Source organism: Enhydra lutris, unplaced genomic scaffold, assembly GCF_002288905.1.
Source record: "Enhydra lutris kenyoni isolate GAN:26980312 unplaced genomic scaffold, ASM228890v2 scaffoldscaffold11, whole genome shotgun sequence".
Classification (NCBI taxonomy): domain Eukaryota; kingdom Metazoa; phylum Chordata; class Mammalia; order Carnivora; family Mustelidae; genus Enhydra; species Enhydra lutris.
In genome coordinates, this window is record NW_019154095.1 from 23,938,843 (window position 1) to 23,959,308 (window position 20,466).

General features: G+C 40.7%; 1 protein-coding gene across 1 annotated transcript in view; it reads right to left on the reverse strand.

The window, feature by feature from the left end:
- Window positions 1–20,466, reverse strand: part of LOC111144468 (myotubularin related protein 7) — a 175,200-nt gene that overhangs the window by 117,449 nt on the left and 37,285 nt on the right. The window contains 2 exon segments of the mRNA XM_022498776.1: window positions 5,068–5,230; window positions 6,520–6,642. Coding sequence (XP_022354484.1) covers window positions 5,068–5,230; window positions 6,520–6,642 — 286 coding nt within the window.

The window sequence follows — 20,466 nt, forward strand, 5'->3', positions numbered from 1 at the left end:
TAATAATGGATGTGAAGTTCCCTTTGTCAAAGAGTGACAACTACGTTTAAAGGTAGAAGGAGAAAACCATTCTAGGGCTACGCGTAGTTTTCTGTGTATGGGCTCATGCGTGCTGTCATTGGGAGGAGGCAAACACATGGAACAGAAATTAAATGTTTCTAGCAGACATTAAGAAGATCATTCTCAAACTAGGAGGCATTAGGATTGGTTGCCACTAAAACTGTGAAATGTTTTCTTTGGGTTATTTTTAAGCAAAAGAGTGATCGACCATGGCCCTGGTCCAATTTAGTAAAATTCTACACAAGGGGAAAGAAACCCACACTTTTGTCAGCCAAAATTCAGTCTATTCAGTCTTATTACTGTAGGCAAACTTCCTACCCAAAAGCCAGCCCAGGGGAAGCCTTCAGTAGACAACTGTCTACTCTGAGAAATTAAAAAGTACCATTAACACAGATGTAAATTTTACCGAGTATTTCCCATCCACAATGTTCTGTTCCCCTCACCTGCATCTCCTGCAAAATACATAGCAGAATTCTTAGTAATCAGCAAGAGGGTGAGTTAAAAACAACACCAGAAGTAAGGCTAGAGAAATGTCTAGTCATTATAGAATCTGAACTGAGAGAACACGCCTGCTTCAGAAAGGTCAGATCCCAGATTCCTCACCTTCATCCCTTAAGACAGACATGTGAAATACTCCACTGGCTTCTCACCCCACGGAGTCTGGGCCATCGCACCCAACATCAAATGTCTTTTGCTGTTAGTGAGGGCGGGGTTCAACAGGAGGTGCACAGAAGGCGTCTCCCCCAAAGCTGTTCCCAAAAGAAGCAAATACCCCACATGCCTTTGCACAGTGGAAGTTAGCTGAATGCGTACCTCCAATCTAAAAAAATATTTAGATAAAGTTATGCAGAAATCATTCTATTATTTACTTTATTTACCTTACTTAAACCTTACAATTGCTAAGCAAAGGCAGACTTGAAGGTTTTTCTATCCAGAAAGAAGTAGAACACTTTCTAAAATACTGCTTGAAATTAAGAAAGGGTAGCATTTGGGGGACATTTCTAGGATAGTCAAATCCGTGTTTCAGGCCTCAGGAGACGGCCTGAGAGATGCATGTGTTGACTGACTTGGCATTCCTTGAGCACTTCCATTCATCTGGACTCATTAACACAGGGAAGCCCTTGGCCCTGTGATGGGTTTCCTGCCTATTGCTCTCATCAATGCCTTCGCTCTTGGGCAATCCCACTTCTTACTCCCTGGGGAAGATTTCCACCATCAAGTGGCAATTTTCATCTAGGAATCACCCAGCCTCCAAATGGCCTGGTCTCTGCCCTGCACCCGTGCTCCTTCTCTCCCATTAAAAATGAAAGGGTGTTCACTCTACCACATAAGGCAGCTGTGGGTAAGACAAAGCAATTAGAGAAAAAAAGAAAAACAACCTGGTTTGTTTCCCAGGTATCAGGCTAAATGGTTATGAAAACAGAATATTTTGGGAAAAAAATGGGGGGGGAATTACCATGGGAGAATCATGGGGAGGACTAATTGGGAGAAACAAAAAGTAACTTAATATTATAATTTAAAAAATACTTTAAAAATAAAAAGGAAACTTGCAATGACCCATGTAAAACCTGAATACTACAGTTACATTACTGATTGCTTTCCTTTTGTAAAAAAAAAAAAAATTTTTTTTTGACATTGAAATTGAAAGGAAAGAACAAACACAAATGAGCCTTTGCAGAATGTGGAGGTGGGTCTGGGAAGGGAAAAGTTCCGGCAGTCAGCAGGGGGACACACATATGTGGGGTTTATTAGAACCAAAAGTAACAACCGAAAACTCAGCTGCTCCCAACCTCTCCTTAAGTCAGACAACCTAAAATAATTGGAGCTAAAAACCAGTGAAACAGGGGTGAGAAGACAACACGCCTATTACTGGACTTTGCAGATTTAGAATAAAGATAAGGAGATGTCTGCTATTTTCAACAAGTAAGTGTTTGAATGAAACACCAGGGCTGTGAAGGCTAACTGTCAGTGGGAAAGGACTTCTGGACTCAGACAAGGATGTCAAAAGTGAAATTAAGCACCCCCTCCAAAAAAAAAAAGTGAAATTGACCAAATGAGGTGATGTCAATCATAAGATTTTTTAAAATCATAATATTTGTGCAAAAGAACTGGGGACTAAGAAGAACTGGGGGCGGGGGGGAAACTATCATTTAGAAAAAAATGGGAAAATAAATAAAGACGGTTTAACTGTTAAAGTGCCCATGAACACCACAGAAGGAAAGATAATTGATAGAAAAATAAACAGCAGAAAGCAAACCAGAGGGAGGAGAATGCACATGGGAAAAATGGAAGCTCTCTGAGAAATAGGGGTCTTTTCATCAGAAAAATGTATATCGTAATAAGTATACTGGATCTGTTTCTCATTGGGGCCAAAGCTTTACTTTAACCTAAATTATTCTTTGTTAAGAATTAAAGAGCTTACTGAATTTGGTGACTTTAATTCTTCATTCTTAACAATTTGAATTCACACAAAAGACCAACCAATAAAATCTCACTAAATGTTTTAGTAGTTTGATGTACCTTATCCCCAAAATCCTAATGCAGTGAAGAGAGAATCTCAAGAGTTCTGAAAATCTCCTTTATATGGAGAAAGAGAGAGAGAGAGTCCTCTATAGGACCTTGCAATTTAGGCATGTCCATAAGGGTAGCTGAAAATAGGTGGTTTGTGTTGGTGACTACCCAGAACAACTAGAGAGCTATATCGTGATACTAGAATTCAAAGGTTACCACACACACACACACGGCCCTTACTCTGATAGACCTAGGAGGGGATGGTGCATTTTGTAAAAGATCTACAGATGGCTCTGATAAGCCACCCCTATTCCCAGCTGGAACCCCCTCCACCTTTCTCTACCTCCATCCAGATTCAAAAGCCTGCTTCCAAGGTTGTAGGCTGTAATGGGTCCTAATTTGAGCATTGCCTCTAACATTAAACTATGAAACTGTCTGGGTTCTATTTCACCTTCCCACACTCATTAAAGTACTGTGTTTTATGTAAACTGGCATTTCCAATTCCAGTGTTTCAAGATGCTTGTGGTTTTTGTTTTTTTTTTTTAAGATTTTATTTATTTATTTGACAGAGAGAGACAAAGCAAGAGAGGGAACACGAGCAAGGGGAGTGGGAGAGGGAGAGAGGAGAGCGGGAGAGGGAGAAGTAGGCGCCCCACTGAGCAGGGAGCCCTATGCAGGGCTCGATCCCAGGACCCTGGGATCATGACCTGAGTGGAAGGCAGCTGCTTAACGACTGGGCCACAGAGGTGCCCAAGATGCTGGTGGCTTTCTAAAAACCTTCTGAAGTAATAGGTTTAATCCAATTAACCACTGTGATCTCTGGCTATGTCTAATACCTACCTCGCCAACGTCACCTTTAAGAAAAAGTGTGTGTTTTACAAAGTGAGAACACAGAGATTTTCCTCCCCAGGGGCCTTCGCCATAAGAGTCCCGGCGCTCAATGCCCGCACTGGCCACAGCCCTCACAGTCACCGGGATCTGCCATTCCAGCCACTCAGCTCTTTCCCAGTGCTCTGGGCTAGTCCTAAATCCTATTAATCCGGTCAGAGCACATTTATTATCCCGTCCAGCCATTAATCAGTGACACAGAAACTGCTGGCACACAGCTCTCCTCGCATTCCCCACTGCACGCAACCTCACATACATCTTCCCAGAACTTCTGTTCCAATTATAGTGCACCCTCTAAAAAGTTCAACTGCTTTTCTGGCTAACTCTGCGCGATTCTCTGCAACACATGGAGATGAAAAAGCCTCCACCAGCTGCTTTGCGGGGGGAGCGAAGTCAAGTCGAAAGGATCCGATTTAGATAGCTCCCTGGCATCATTTTCAAGAAACAACTTGAGTTCTTCGCTATCTGACAATGATACAGCCACACCGTAAGAAATGGAGGACCCAGCCACACCCCTGGCAGGGGTTACCATCAAACTTCTTGTCCTGAATCAAAAAGCATTTAGCCCAGGAAATATAAAGCTATATTCCATCTCCCTTGTCAGCGATTTTGCTGTAATACTACCACGAAGATTACTCTTCTATAAAAGATTTATTTTTACCAAATTCTCCCCAGAAACTGAGGCGTCTGTTTCTTTTAAGCAAAAGGACACCACAACCGATACAAGCCACACAGACAATAAACGCTTCTCTAGAAGTAACAGGAAGCTGTACGTCGGAAGCCCCACGCCGAGGGCTAGAACAGGGGAGTAACTGACAGCATCTATTTTTCAAATCAACCAAACATTCTTCCCATGACACTTAAGAAGGTTTTGTGTAGGACGACAAACATATCCACACCGTGAATACAACCGATGCTAACCAAGTCTAGTCATACCAACCTCGGGAAACCTCTATCACCATCACAAAGCAATAAAAAACCAAACCTTAAAAGCCCCAAGAGGGGAAAGTGCCCTAGAACCATTTGATATTAATATTTTCCACACACAACAGTTTGTCAGTTTTACCTTAGGTTTCAAGCAAGGTGGCTTAATTATCATAGTATGGGAAGGGCATAATTCTTTTTTTTTTTTTTTTAAGATTTTATTTTTATTTATTTGACAGACAGAGATCACAAGTAGGCAGAGAGGCAGGCAGAGAGAGAGGGAGAAGCAGGCTCCCCGCCAAGCAGAGAGCCCAATGCAGGGCTTGATCCCAGGACCCTGAGATCATGACCTGAGCCGAAGGCAGAGGCTTTAACCCACTGAGCCACCCAGGTGCCCCAGGAAGGGCATAATTCTAAAATGATTTCACTCCAAAAGGAAAAGCTATAAAACTTCCCACCCAAGGTAAAGTGAATACTAAGAATAATGAAAGAGGTTCATACCTTTAACAACTCAGGGAGAGCCCCCTTAAAGGCAATGAATCATTCAGAATTCTTGGCCTCATTGGAGGACTGGCATAACATATTATTGCTAAAACACCATAATTCTTCAACTATGCAGATTTCTTGAACATGGCTTGTGAACCTAAAGGTGCGACATAAGAAACGCTGAGTTCTCTACCCTACCTGGCCTTGCAAGGCGTATCAGAGAGATGTACACATCGTGGCAGTCTCGCTCCTGTGGGATGATGAGTTGTAACACCTGGAAGTTCTTGCAGCGAATAAGCAGAGAGCATCCAGTAGCGGTTGTGGCCTGTTTTTCAATGGTGGAAATCTGACTGTGAAGAATCTGCAACCAAAAGTCATGTGGAGACACTAAGCCCTGATAACAGATAAACGAGATAAGCACAACCCAGATCTCGGAAGCAACACAGACAAGAAACTCTCCTCCATCTCCAGCTAGCTCAGCACCTGCACTCAGATGACAAGAACCAATGTTCAGGAAAAGAAACCATCTAACTCGGTCATTTTATTTTTCATTACCAAGCCTTCTGGTAATTATATACAGGCTAATTATATACAGAGCACATAACGTTGTACAAGTCCAGGTAAGGGAACATTTTGGTAGTCAAATGGTGAATGAACTTCATAGCTAAAATTAAATAAGGTCATGAGAAGTTAGTAAAATAAACCTCGCAATCAACAAAAGTTAGAGATGGCTCCGCTGGGAGGTGCCACCATGCTCCTTAATTCCACATGGGATGCTCAAGTTCAATAGCAACTTGCAATTGCTGCTTTCTAAGCTGCTGGTAATCAGGCAGGCTGGAGAAGAGATTTATGTTAAAGATTTATGTCAGGCTGAAGTGCATCTCCCTCGTGCTTCAGTGCCAGGGTCGGGGGGTGATGGGAGCATTTGTTATCTTCTGTTACTGTGGTTATGGTTGCCACACACGGTTACATCAGTTTCAGGTGCACAATATGGTGACTCATCAACTCTATACATTATGCTAAGTGTAGTCACCATCTGTCACCAGTACTCTCCACCCAGTAATGCCTGCCACCTTCTGCTGAAATGTAACAATGTCTACAGAATACAGAAAAGGGAAAAATCTACAATTCAGGGATTCTGCTTCCAGTCAGAGTGTCCCAGTTGGGTGGCTATGGAAAATAAGACGTAGCCAGTGGTCTCATTACTAAGTAGCAGAAATATCTGACAAAGGGACTCTTCCCTACCTTTTCTTTCCTTTGTTTTCAAATTATCGGAAAAGTGAAGACAACATAACAAAATAACTAAATGGTTGGCATTATTGGATCCTACAAATATGATGTATTGCAGATAAGGCACGACCGAAGGGCTGTATCTGGCACTGATGTTCTCGAATCTCTACTTGACAGCTGTGACATGAAACACTCACATCTCTGGCTATTTCTGGGCCTGTCTTTGACAATGTTTAAATAATGAGTGTTTAAAAATGAATAAGTAGATCAAGTGGGTTTGACTCTGCAAAAAAAGACAAAGCTGACCTTCCAAAAATAGTCCCCTAACACCCAAATACCGAAAGCCCACCCACAGGGACAAAACTCATTACTTAAAACAACAGAAAACACATAAAAAGGCCAAGAATAAAGAATGCATACCCATGTTTCTTTTCTTGTGTCAGGTGCATTTTCCACAAATATGACGTGAGTAGCTGTCAAATACAAAGTTCCCAGGGCTGCTTTTTTAGAAGATATTCGATCTACCAAGCGGACATTTTCGACCTAGAGAAATCAGTTTGACAGTTATCATAAAGCAAAAGACTATTTGTAAAAATAAATAGTAAGTAGGTAATCTTGGATTTAATCCAAAATATATAAAATTTTGAGGGTTCTTCCAATAATAAAACCCAAACTTATCCTCTTAATTGGATCTTAGTATGATTCTGTAGATTAAAATACAAAAATTCACCTGTTATTTAAAATATAATTTTAAATGTACCATGAAAGTTTTATAGACCTATTCTTTAAGAATACCCTCTTCGTATTTTAAATAAGTCAGCATTTTCATATCACTATAACTATATAATTCTAATTTAAAGCAGGAAGTGTATGTATCAAAGTTCTGAGTTTTAACAATAACCATCTATAAATTATGTTATTAAAAGGACTATAACGTATTTCTCTATGTATTTCTTGGTAGTAGAAACAGCCTCAAGACAGTTTGCTTCCACATAAACTAGCAGGAAATATAGGAGAGCAAAAAGTATCAGAGAAATGTTATATATGTTTACAAAGAAAACCTACCAAATTAAGACGCTCACATTCATTTATAATAAAAGTCCCCTAATAAGTAGAATTTTCACCACTGACCTTGATTGGGATGGTTAAGAGAGATCTCTGGGAACAATTTTCATCAAGCATACATCTCTTATAAGCAGAACAGTTTCAAGGATATGTGCATTTGGATCATTGCAATTAAAATAGAGTGGAAATTCTAAGACAATCTCTACAGGGCAAATGGAAACTGAGGGAACTATGACTCTAACAAGGCAGGGCCATGACAACTACCAGATGAGCACTCCTGTAACAATGGCAGGCTTGGCATTGCTACTTACTACAGTAGATGATCAACCATCTACAGACAAACATTGGCTCAACCCCCACCCCTCAAGTCAAGATGGCTACTTGCTTCCGTGAGGAAGCTTCAGGGACTAGTGAATCGCATTTGCTCCAATCTTCAGTCTAATATGGAAGCTATGGCCCTGATGTATTCGGGAGGCACAGGGCTTCCCCCACCCATCTCCCACTCCCCCACCCCCACTCCAGGAAGACCTCAGGGAATAGCAGACCTAATGAGCACCCCTCAGGACACTAAGGTCAAACAGCACTCAAGACATTCCATTGCCTCAATCTTCTCTGAGCCTTATAATGAAAGCAGCCCTCTGAGAAGCGCACCGGAGGGTCCCATCCCACTTCTGCCCAATTTTCAGGGATTTGATGAAGTTAAAAAAAAATTCGGTATTTAAAATATGTTTTTATTCATACGATTTAGCCTGAAGTGGTTGCGTAATTCCTGAGGCCCTGTGAACGTAAAAGATGCTCATTTAACAAGAGGGTCTTAACCTACCAGCTCATAGTTTTAAAAAAGTATTTCTTTTGTTACTGATGTGTTCCTTCCATATCATTATTCATCATCGCGTCTCTTGTAAATGGTCTTCATGTCACTGATTCACTTTCCTGCTAGGTGATCATCATTTCTTATGTTTGTTTCTATTATTATACATTATGTATATTATATATACATATATAATGTATATTATATATATATAATATGTATATTATATATACATCTATTATGTTTGTTTCTATTAGTAAGGAGAAGAGCCTACAGCTGAATTTTTATTTGTGTGTTTTATAACTTCCTCTTGACCAAACTCTTTTATTGCCTCTACTAAGTTTTTTTTTTTTTTAAAGATTTTATTTATTTATTTGTCAGAGAGAGAGAGAGGGAGAGAGAGCGAGCACACGCAGACAGAACGGCAGGCAGAGGCAGAGGGAGAAGCAGGCTCCCTGATGAGCAAAGGCTCCCCGATGAGCCCGATGCGGGATTCGATCCCAGGACGCTGGGATCATGACCTGAGCCGAAGGCAGCTGCCCAACCAACTGAGCCACCCAGGCGTCCCTGCCTCTACTAAGTTTTTAAGTGAGGTGTCTTGGATGCTCTGAGAAGACAGGAATATTTTCTATAATATTCTCTTTCTTCTTTTCCAGTATTCATATACCTTTTCCTTTCCTTGTTTACTGGCAGGTTCAAGAGCGGCAGCAAGAGGACTCATTCATGTTTTCATTTGTTTCTCTTTTCAATAACATATTTTTTGAGATATCTGCTCCCTTAGAGTGTGCCACTCTGTGGTTTTTAGCATATTCATAGCATTGTGCTTACTGTTCTCACGCATCCATCAGCACGATCAATTCTGAAACATTTTGTTTGCCCCACAAAGAAACCGTGTACCCAATAGCATTTGCTCTTCACTTCTTCCCCAACCACTTCAGCACTAGGCAACCAGTGGATTTGCCTATTCTGGGCTGGTTTCCTTCACTCAGCATCATGCTTTCAACCCATGTCTCAATCCAAGTTGATCCAATGCGTCAGTACTTCATTGCCTTGTATTGCCAAGTAATACCCCATTATAAAGATACAGATTTATCACATTTTATGTATCCATTTGTCAATGGATGGACGTTCGGACTGTTTCTACTTTCTGGCTATTAGGAATAATGCTGCTATGGACGTTCTTGCACAAATTGTTGTGAGGACATTCATTTTCATTTCTCTTGGGCATACACATATGTACACACACATACACACATCCAGATGGAAATGCTGTGTCATACCCTAACTCTGTTTAACATTGTGAGGAACTTCCACATTATTTTCCAAAGTGGTTGTACCATTTTATAATCCTACTACCAATGTATGAAATTCCAATTTTTCCATGTCTTTTAAAGTTTATTTATTTTTTTTAAATATTTTATTTATTTATTTAAGAGAGAGAGAGAATATGAGAGAGAGAGCATGAGAGGAGAGAGGTCAATGGGAGAAGCAGACTCCCCACTGAGCAGGGAGCTCAATGCGGGACTCAATCCCAGGATTCCAGGATCACGACCCGAGCCGAAGGCAGTCTCCCAACCAACTGAGCCACCCAGGCGCCCAACCACATCTTTGACAACACTTTTTATAATCTCTCTTTCTGATTACAGCCATCTTAGTAGGTGTAAGAGAGTATCTCACTGTAATTTTGATTTGCATTTCCCCAATGATTAATGATGTTGAGCATCTTTTCATGTGTACTTCTATTTTTAATGGGAACACTCCAATATTTCACCATAGAGTTTGATGTTGATACTTTTTTTAATCACATTGTCGAAGTGACCTATTCTTCATTAAGAATTTTGAATTAAGAATTCACTAAGAATTTTGATTTTTTTTAAAGCTTTTAGATATTTATTTATCAGAGAGAGAGAGTGCACGCCCACAAGCAGGCAGAGTGGCAGGCAGAGGCAGAGAGAGAAGCAGGCTCCCCGTCAAGCAAGGAGCCGGATGTGGGACTCGATCCCAGAACCTAGGATCATGACCTGAGCCGAAGGCAGCAGCTTAACCCACTGAGCCACTCAGGCGTCCCAAGAATCTTGATTTTTAAAAATCAAGAATGAACACTGTGCTTTTTAAAATATGTATTTGGATGATTATTTGCTTTTTACTTTAGTCCTATATTACAATAGCAATAGAGTTCTTAATCTTTAAACAAGTCTTGGATTCTCAGGATCGGTGTTTTAATATTTCTTATATTTTACCTGTTATAACTGTTCTATTTTCTGTTTTGTTTCTGCATCTATGCTTTTAAGAGAGACTGACATGTACCAGCCTGTTTGTTCTACTTTTATCAGGCTAATTCACCATGATTATGATAACATTCATTAATCAGGAAGATTTCATCATACACATAATTTTTGAAACAAATATAGATACTTCTTAGTACAGAATTCTTTAATAATTCTTTCCATTTCTGATGTAGTTATGTATCTACTCAATGTTACCATTTTTTAAAAGATTTTATTTTTTTAAGTGATCTTTACAGTCAACATGGGGCTTGAACTCACAACTCCAAATTCAAGAGTCACATGCTTCATGGACTGAGCCAGCCAGCTTCCCTTCCATATTACTGTTTTTTTACTAAATCTTGTTTTGACGTGTATTTTCTTTACAAATTATCTTCTAATGGATGGTTTTCAAAATCTTAGATACTTTTAATTCTTATCTGTGGATGACTCCCTCCCTCTTCATTCTTTCTCTCATTCCCAAACTGTGAATTACATTTTTACTTTCTTGTGATTACACAGGCAAAGCGTTTTCTTCAAAGGAACGAGTCCTGGATCTACAGACTTAAGATTTTTTTCTCTTTTCTAATTGTTTAATTTCTGCTCCTTTGCTAGTAATATTTCAGCTTTCCTTGATATGGCTTTGTTTTTTTCTTCGTTCATTTCTGAACTCTCAGGTTTGAGTCAGTCCACTCATTGTCATTCTTTTTGTTTAATAACAAAAATAACAAGTTTTAAAGTCCAATGATTTTCCTCCAAGTATATCTTTGGCTGCACCTTATTAGTTATATTTGCAGTATTCCTGCTCCTCTTGCTTTCTAGAAGAAACTATAATTGCATTTTTTATTGCTTCTTTGACCCAGGAGTATTTAAGGAGAATATTTTTCAATTCCCACATGATCAGATCATTTTATTTAAACTTTTGTCATTAAATGTTCTATTCTGAACTAACACGAGAAAGGTCTTATGGAAGAGAGTTGTGGGAGAAAAAAAGCAAGGGGATATATTATTTTTGGAACATTTCTATGGGAAAATACTTATTTGCATGCTAAAATATAACTACTTAAATTAAGTGGAGGTTCAGGGGTGATACAGTCATTAGCAGTATCTAAAAATGGACTGTGGATGATTTTCCCTGCCCTTGGGACTAAGGAGACAAAACTTTATTGGGATAATCAGATTGAACAAAAGGTAATATTTTGAGGCAAAAAAAAATTAGTATGGCTTATTCTCTCCATAGAAGTGAAAGAAAACTATACCACTCAGATTATTTTTAGAAAGTCTCAGTGAAACAGAACGAGGTTTGCAGATGGTGGTAGATTAGAATACTTAATGAGATTTTTTTCCATGTCTTTTTGTTAACTTTGGCTGCTGTTGCAGGAAAATTACATTTCAAAATTTGGCAATAGTTCTTATAGGTCCCATTGCTGTTAAAAGTAATTTTGAAATAGAGGGAGAAAAAAAAATAAAAAAACAAACAAACAAGGGAAACAGAAGAGCATAATTTCCCAGTAATCTGTAATGACAACTTAAATGAGTAATAAAAATTAAAATTTAATTGTCTGAGAATTCTGTGGTGATAGGGAGCACTGCTCAGGGGCCACCACATGGTTCCCACTAAAATAGCCAGAACATTCGTGACTAGGACTCTAGAATCAGTCAACTGCACATAAAATGAAACAAATCTCAAGAGTTTGGGCACCATCTTGACAACCCATTGGTTCAATAGCTCTGCCTCATTGTTCCGCTAACTTAATTCTATCTTATTTAGACATACAGTTAAGCTATATGGTAATAAAGCCTAATTCATGCATGAAGAGATAGGACTCAGGAAACTACCAGCTTCTCTAGAGAACGTTATTATGATTCATTTGTGCGTTCCCAGGAACACCATGCTTAAGACACACTAGGTATTTGCGAATAGCAGTTCATTTATGCAAAACATTTTACAGCGTATCACTAATTCTTGGGTGTATCTTTTTCACATTCTGACATTTCTGAAAATGGAATTTGTCTTACAGTTAACGCGTAAGAAGCTGTTACGTCATGTAACTGGCAGTGCTTCTGTCTTTTTCAGCAAGATATAAGATCTTGGTGCATCTCACCATCATTGATGTCCTAGATTTGCTGAAATGCAGTTAAATTTGTAGTCAGTGGCACATAAATTATATTTGAAACCATGAGATCCAAAGAGGTTAACCAGGGAGAACATGTAGAGTGAGAAGAGAAGAAATCTGAGGAAATCCGACCTTTAAAGATCTGACAGAAGAAGAGGAATCAGAAAAGCAAACTAGAAAGGAATCTAGCTGGAGGAGAAAAGTCAGGGGAGTGTGCTCTCAAGGAACCATGTGCAGAGGGAGTGGTTAAGAGAATGGAAGGGTCCATTCCCAACGCTGCTGAGAGATCACATAAAGCAATAACTGTAAACTGTGCCCACTGGATTAGTGACATGGAAGATGCTGGTGACCTTAGTAGGAGAGGTCCTGGGAGCCCAGGGATCAGGAGCCCGAACACAGTAGGAGGAGGCGTGAGCTCCACAGAAGTTAAGAAAGCAAAGACTCTTCTCTTTGTAGAAGTTATGGGTGGAACTGGGCAGAAGCCAGAGTGGGAGAGCCTGACCATTGAAACTCCATCCTGGAGCAGCGGAAGACCAAAGAATAAGAGGAGCCTTCCAGAAGCAACTGGCATGTCAAGACATGTTAAAGAAAGAATCCTATTATGCTGCCAACGAGGGGGCATCTGGAGCTATGATACTCACAGAAAATACAACTCCAGTTAAGAGGAACTCATGAGAAATACATTTTAAAGGATCAGAAAAAGAAGATGAGGTTTGCTGGGCAAGGATTTATTTCTCCTGCTAATACCAAAGTCTTCCCCAATCATATAAATCTTTTCCCCCTAGCCTTAAAAACTGGTCTTTTTTTTTTTAATTTAAACATGTACTTATTTATATAATGTTTAAAGTTTCAGAAATGTAGAAGGAAAGAAAGAAAATTACCCCTAGTTCCACGATCCAAACATAAGCTCTTTTAATTTTTTAGTATATTTTAGATAAGATTTATATTTAACCATTATTTGATTAGGTAGTAAATTGTCAGAAGATAATAATTCCAAGGGTGGGCAGGAAAAGTCTTTTGCTTTACTGAGCCTTGCCTTTGCCCCAAATTTTTAGGACAGTTGCTGTACACCATGATGTCCTGATGGGTTGGATGAGGACAGTGTAGCTAGGTAAGGGGTACTTTTTACTTCTCCACAGCTGGGTCATGGAAGACAGACACATGAGTGGACAGTGAGACAAGCTCTGACCTGACTACCTCAGTAGGAGGAACAAATTATGCCAGAGAGGATTGTGGAAATGCAAACCTCCATGGGAATTGGCAAGAATTCCAGGGAGAGTTTTGGATTTCCAAAGGGAAAAGAAAGGGAGTGTTCAAAATAGCCTTCCCGATAGTTCATAGATCAGGCCAATCTCAGCTGTCATTTGGTTTATGTCAAAATTACCAAAATAATAATAATAAAAACAATAACAAATATTTTTAGAGTACTTACTCTATGCCATGAACTGTGCTGTCACTTTGTGTAAGTGACCCCAGTTAATCTCCACGATAACCCCATGAGTTAAGTCTTTACATAATCCCCAGTTCACAGTTACTGGGGACCAGCTTCCCCAGCCCATTCAGCAGCATGCAGCGAGGCTCAGGCTGGAGCTGTGGTCTGCCTAACTCAGAGCCCAAGTTCACCATGCGCTGAGGCTGTGGGCACCGCTGAGTGCCTCTGAGGTCACTTTAGTCCTGTTCTTCAAAATCAATACATGCAGGATAATCGATAAACAATTATCTTAACCAGTTTTATACATGAAAGTTAGTATTTGAAAATTGAATGGTTTCACACAAAATCATACTATAAAACCATATTCACAAACCATTATCAGCATATTCTTTGAGATTGATCCAAAGACAGAAAGCTTGAGCGTGGAACACAAGAGCCCAAACACTGGTAGGAGGAGACGTTCAGGGTTCTCAGAACTAACAATAGAGAGACCACCAAATATTCAGTTCCATTCGACAAAATGCCTATGCAGAGCACCATTTAAGGTCCAAAGAAGAACAAAAGGGTGAATAAGAGTGAACTCTGTCTAGCTCAAGAATCTTACAGACTCAATGGGAGAGTCTGTGCCCCAGTTTAAGGGCCTTTTCATTCCCATCCCTGCTCTGCTGGCTTTAGATTGAGGCGAAAAAAGGTTTCATCAGCTTTTCTAGGCCAAGGCTGAAAAGCTTCAGTGAAAACCCTGGGTCCTGCCACGTCACTGCCAGGTCTGAAACAGGACACCCGGCTACAGAACACAAGCCCTGCTCCGTCCTTCCCTCGCCACCTGGGAATCAGGGGGACCTTGAAAATCAATGAGACACAGAGCCTCTCTTCAGCAACTCTCCATCACAGCACCTTCTAATTTCAGTCTTAATAGAATATGAGCTTTGCTTGACCTTCTACCCCTATTCTAGGTCGAATATGGGATTGTGGAACATTCTGGATTCCAGAATCATACCAGACTCTCTACAAAGGTAAAGCTGCTCGGCAGGACAGCAGTCCACAGTGTGGGGTAGGATCACCTTCTACTGAAAAAGAAGAAAGGCAAACATCACTAGCCACCAGCTTTGCTTGGACCAAAGACCAAGTCCTCAATACCATATAAATGAGGCTGAAGGTCACTGCCAATCATCTGGGGGAAGGGATCCAGAGGTTGCTGAACAGGGAGAAATCAAAATGCCTGCAGTAGCCAAAACCTAGGACAAGTTTATGTTCTAATCTAAGAAAAGCAGCTAGATAAATAGTTTGTCATGCTAAATTTGGTATCATGACATTTTCTAGTTCTACCAACATGAAAAGTAAAGTATTTTCGAGTCAGGAGGCCCAGGCTCTGGTGCCGGTTCTGGTTTTGGAACTGAACTGTGGGGCCCTGAGCAGTTTACTCACCATCTCTGGGTTCCCACTTCTACAAAGGACCCAAAGGATATTTAGTATCTTTCTCTATGCTACCAGATTGCGGTTAGAACTTACTGGTCCTTCACAGAGAGGCCAGAAAGCACGCACAACAGTAACTGTGAAAATATCAGCCTTAATGATTCCATATTCAGTTCTCCAGAAATTCAGTCACTCGATAACATGGTTGGCCAACAGAACTCTTGGGGTCTCCTAAGGAAAGGAAGCACCAGAGTCTGCACCAGCATCCAGCCCTCAGGGGCCCAAAGGAGAGAGATGAACAGACAAGCCCGAGCACCCTGCCCACTAGCGGGGGGAGAAGCCGCCTGAGCCAAGACTGGCTCTTTCCCAGTCTCCAGGCTCCCTTGCCCTTTCCCCTTTCTGGAGACTGAGAACCTGGCTTCCTGTGAATCTGGAGGACTCGGTAAGACTTCCTGGGTTATTTCTACCTCTGGTAATTAAGTATCATTTGGGTTTCAGTCTGAATTTATAAAGTATCTTGCTGTAGTGTTTTAAACAAAGAACTCTGGTTGCCGTTCTTTAACAGATGATACCAGATTGCATCTTGGTTAAAGTATTATTTACAGTATTTGTATTATTTGCATTTCCAGTACTGTATTATTTACAGTATTTACAGTATTTGATCTAAGTGCTCATAAAATTCTTTAAGATAAAATGAAAGAAAACATCCTATACAACGTATCTGTATGTCATTTCTGAAAACATAATATTTTAAAATCTATCGATGTAGCCATCCACTTTTCTACAGTCTTTAATGGTGACATTCAGGCCACACAGTGTACTGAAACGATCTGGCTTCTAATCACCCACCCATCACATTCCCACATCCCTGGTCAGAAAGTGGCTAGGTGACAAGGGGGGACTTGAGCAGACCCGAACTTGAGACTATTACAAAAATGAAAAGCTAAAAGTCAAGGCAGACTTCATTTTTCCTAAAGGGTTCTTCTGTTATAAGCAGAACAGGTCCTATGAGCTACATAATGTGAGGATGGACGATACAAAAATGTGCATTATTAATTCAGTTTGAAATACACGATAGTTAATGTAGGTCCATTACCTTGCATAGTAATTAGCACAGTGATTAGGAGGGGTGGGACATGGGAGCTCCCGGGATGGGGAGCCGTCCCTGGGCATCCACGGCAGCGCCTACTCCCTCACATCCCCACGAGCTGACTGCTGAGAATCACAATCAGGCCAATCCAGGACTACTTTTCCAGAAAAGCCAATGGTAAAGAAGGAAGCACAATTATGGCAGATTCCTTTCCACTTCCCCTTTGAGTAGAGAAAGAAGGAAGGGTAACAAGAACAGCAATTTTATGATTTACTGAGCAACTAGCAAGTGCCAGGTATTGTACTAAGTGTGGTCCATAAACTATTTCTAACTCAGCTGAAAGGTAGATGTGATTATCCTATTTCACGGATGATAAAGTAGAAGTGCATGTAGAATAAAGCCCGTGGAGTCACAGCGAGAGAGCAGCAGACTCGGATTTTCTACAGAAATATCTGATACCCACAACCACTTCCCCAAGCCCCTCCTGCACTCTGCCTCTGCCGTCCAGAACTAATATTGCAAATAAGGAAAGGCATCATGGCTGAAAGCCCATCCTCTATTTCCCCTAAAATTTCAATTAGAGAGTTATATCGTTAACAAGTAAAAAGCTGTGGCTAACGCTGAGGCGTTGAGAATTCAGCAGAGCACAGCTCGGTTGGCCAGTGAGCCCTGCTCACTCCATCTTGTCTGGAAGAGCCAACCCCACGGTACTTAGGTCCTTACAGCCTGGAGAGCCTGGCTCCCCAGAGGGTCCCAGGACCAGCTGGACAGTCGTGAATGAGCGCCGGCATGCTTCACATCCTACGGTATAATGTCATCCTGCAGCAGCAGGAGAACCATCCAAGAAATCAAGTTCCACTTCTTCTAGCCAGCCATGCATTCATTATAGAAACATCTACCCTATTAGAAATTCTGAATGGTTCTCTTTATGGTCAGTGTCCCTATGTTGCTAAGCAAGATGTTTTCAGTTTGAAGCAAGAGTTCCAGGATAATGAATGATCCCACCTATGAGTAAGTGCACAAGTGAGAGAAAAAGAAAAAGAAAAAAAAAAAAAAAGCACGTACCTCGGTGGACATTAATAATAAACAATAATGGATAAACAGATCCATAAGAAAGACTTCAGAGATTTAATTCTTGCTCCACTGAATGCTCACCTCATGTCTGTGACTCCATTTTCCCCGTTAAGGTAGTGGGAGCAACAGAACATACAAGGAAGGCGGACTACGTGATTACGGCTGCAAAGTTAGCTTGATGAAGAAGAACATGGGAAGTAATAAAACGTTCCTTAGGCCATTTCAAATCTCTTAAGATAGAAGAAAAGTCATTTGATTTGTCCAACTTAAAAAGAAGCACTTCTAATACCGTACTGTATATTTGAACGTTGCTAAGGGAATAGATCTTAAAAGCTCTCCTCACAAGAAAAAAAATTTGCAACGATATGAGGGGATGGATGTTAACTAGACCTGTTGTGGTGATCATTTTACAATATGAACATACATCAAGTCATTATGTTGTAGATCTCAAACGAACACAATGTTACATGTCAATTATATCTCAATAAAATTGGAAAAATAAAATCATACTGTAAAATATTACATAATAAACTTGTCTTTAAAAAAAACTAAAAATAGGGCACCTGGGTTGCTCAGTGGGTTAAGCCTCTGCTTTCGGCTCAGGTCATGATCCCAGGGTCCTGGGATCAAGCCTACATCGGGCTCTCTGCTCAGCGGGGAGCCTACTTTCCCCTCTCTCTCTGCCTGCATCTCTGCCTAATTGTGATCTCTCTCTGTCAAATAAATAAATAAAAATCTTTTTTTAAAAAACCCTAAAAATAAAAAGCACTTTTTTAGGGAACCTTCCTACACTGTTGGTGGGAATGCAAGCTAGTGCAGCCACTCTGGAAAACAGTATGGAGGCTCCTCAAAAAGTTGAAAATAGAACTACCCTACGACCCAGCAATCGCACTACTGGGTATTGATCATAAAGATACAAACGTAGTGATCCAAAGGGGCACATGCACCCGAATGTTTACAGCAGCAATGACTACAATAGCCAAACTATGGAAAGAACCTAGATGTCCATCAACAGTTGAATGGATAAAGATGTGGTGTATACACACACACACACACACACACACACACACACACACACACACACACACACAATGGAATACTATGCAGCCATCAAAAGAAATGAAATCTTGCCATTTGCAATGACTTGGATGGAACTAGAGGGTATTATGCTAAGCAAAATAAGTCAGTCAGAGAAAGTCAATTATCTATATGATCTCTCTGATATGAGGAATTTGAGAGGCAGGGCCGGGGGTTGTGGGGGGCGGGTAGAGAAGGAAAAAATGAAACAAGATGGGATCGGAAGAGAGACAAACCATAAGAGACTCTTAATTTCACAAAACAAACTGAGGGTTGCTGGGGGGTGGGAGGGTAGGGATAGGGTAGTTTGTTTATGGACATTGAGGAGGGTATGTGCTATGGTGAGTGCTGTGAAATTTGTAAGCCTGAGGATTCACAGACCAGTACCCCTGGGGCAAATAATACATTATATGTTAATAAAAATAATTTTTTAAAAAAAAGCACTTCTTTTTTCCTACTGACATAAAGTTGTTTAAACAAATAATAAGGGGTAGTCATAAGGCTTCAGGAGTTTTCTAATCTAGCCATTTGATAGAATAATGAGGAACACTAATCCTTCTCTCAAAAGGCAGATTTAATCTGTTTAAAACTATAAAACCAATGAAAGTCTTTTCCCAGGACCATTTTATTCAGAGGTCAGATATTGGAGAAGAACTAAGGACAAAAATCACAAAGCACAGTCCAAGAAAATATATGACATGTAACCAGAAGAAATACTTGGACATTCTGTCCTTCATAAAACCCCTATCTTTGATAGAACAGAGACAAATGCTAGTGGGATACACACATTGAGACTACATAAAAATAATCCTATTTCCAAGCTGCCTCAAAATATATCCTTCTGTGAAACTAAATTGTTTTTTTAAATGGAGTTAATATAATCAGATATAATACAAAGCAAGCTACCTATGAAAGAACCCCATGAAAATTAGATAGCTACCATCTATCAGCATTTAATTTAATTAAGCCCTTTAAATTTATTAATGTTGTTAATTTGTTGAGTGACTACTCTGTACCAGGCACCCAGACTATTTATCAAAAGGCTAACTAGTAACAGTGCCTGTAGATTATCTGACTCCACCTCTGTGAGGAATCTTCCAGGAGCAAGAGAAAAAAATCTCAACGTCATGTTGCTTAAGCCAAAAGGGATCTTACTGAAGTATGCATCCATAAACACCTGTGGTGGGGCTGGCTTCAGACTGGCCAGGGGTTCAAAACACCCAGCTGCTTACTCTCATCTCTCAGGGCCCCCCCTCCGCTGGCTCTTGGCTCTCTGCTCATGGCGGCTCCAGCAACCCAGCCTCACTGCCCACCATACGCATGGCCAGTGAAGAAAAGCACCAAAGGCCCAAGCAAACACTCAGTGCCTTTCACTGGGTCACACGCTTATTCTGAAACCAGCGATGACATGATGGTGGCCGGATGTGAGGTACAAGACACACCACAGACACAGGGACTGAGAACAGAGCAGGCATGCCCCTGAGAGGAAGTGGTGAGAACGGATGGTGACCAGCCCAGGCCAGCACACGCCCACCACACGAAGTATTCCCAGGGCTGTCACCCAAGCAGTCATCCCACCACACACTCCTTGCATGTCACTCCATTCTCAAAACCCCAGGGGCTCGCCGTTGCTGCTGGGTTTTCCACAACCTGGTCCCCCCTTTTGCCTTTTCAGCAAATTCCCTTTTTCATACCCCAAACCACTGCCAGTATCCTATGCCAGAAGTCACTGATTATTCTTTGAAGATACTTTGATCTACCAGAGTCTATGCCTGTGATCATACTCCTTCATTCCATTTCTTCCTCCCCCACTTAGCCGGTGGAGCTCTCATCTTCAACCTTACCTCCCCACGCACCAACTTCTCGCCGCACAGAACCAGTTTCGACCAGCTGTACTGAAGTCAGGGGTTCAACTTTGGAAAGACGAAAACCCAGTTTGAAACAGACTCATAATCCAAGGGGTTTAGACAGACCCATGGGTAGATATGATAGAAAAGTTCATTTTAGTCATCTTGATCTAATTT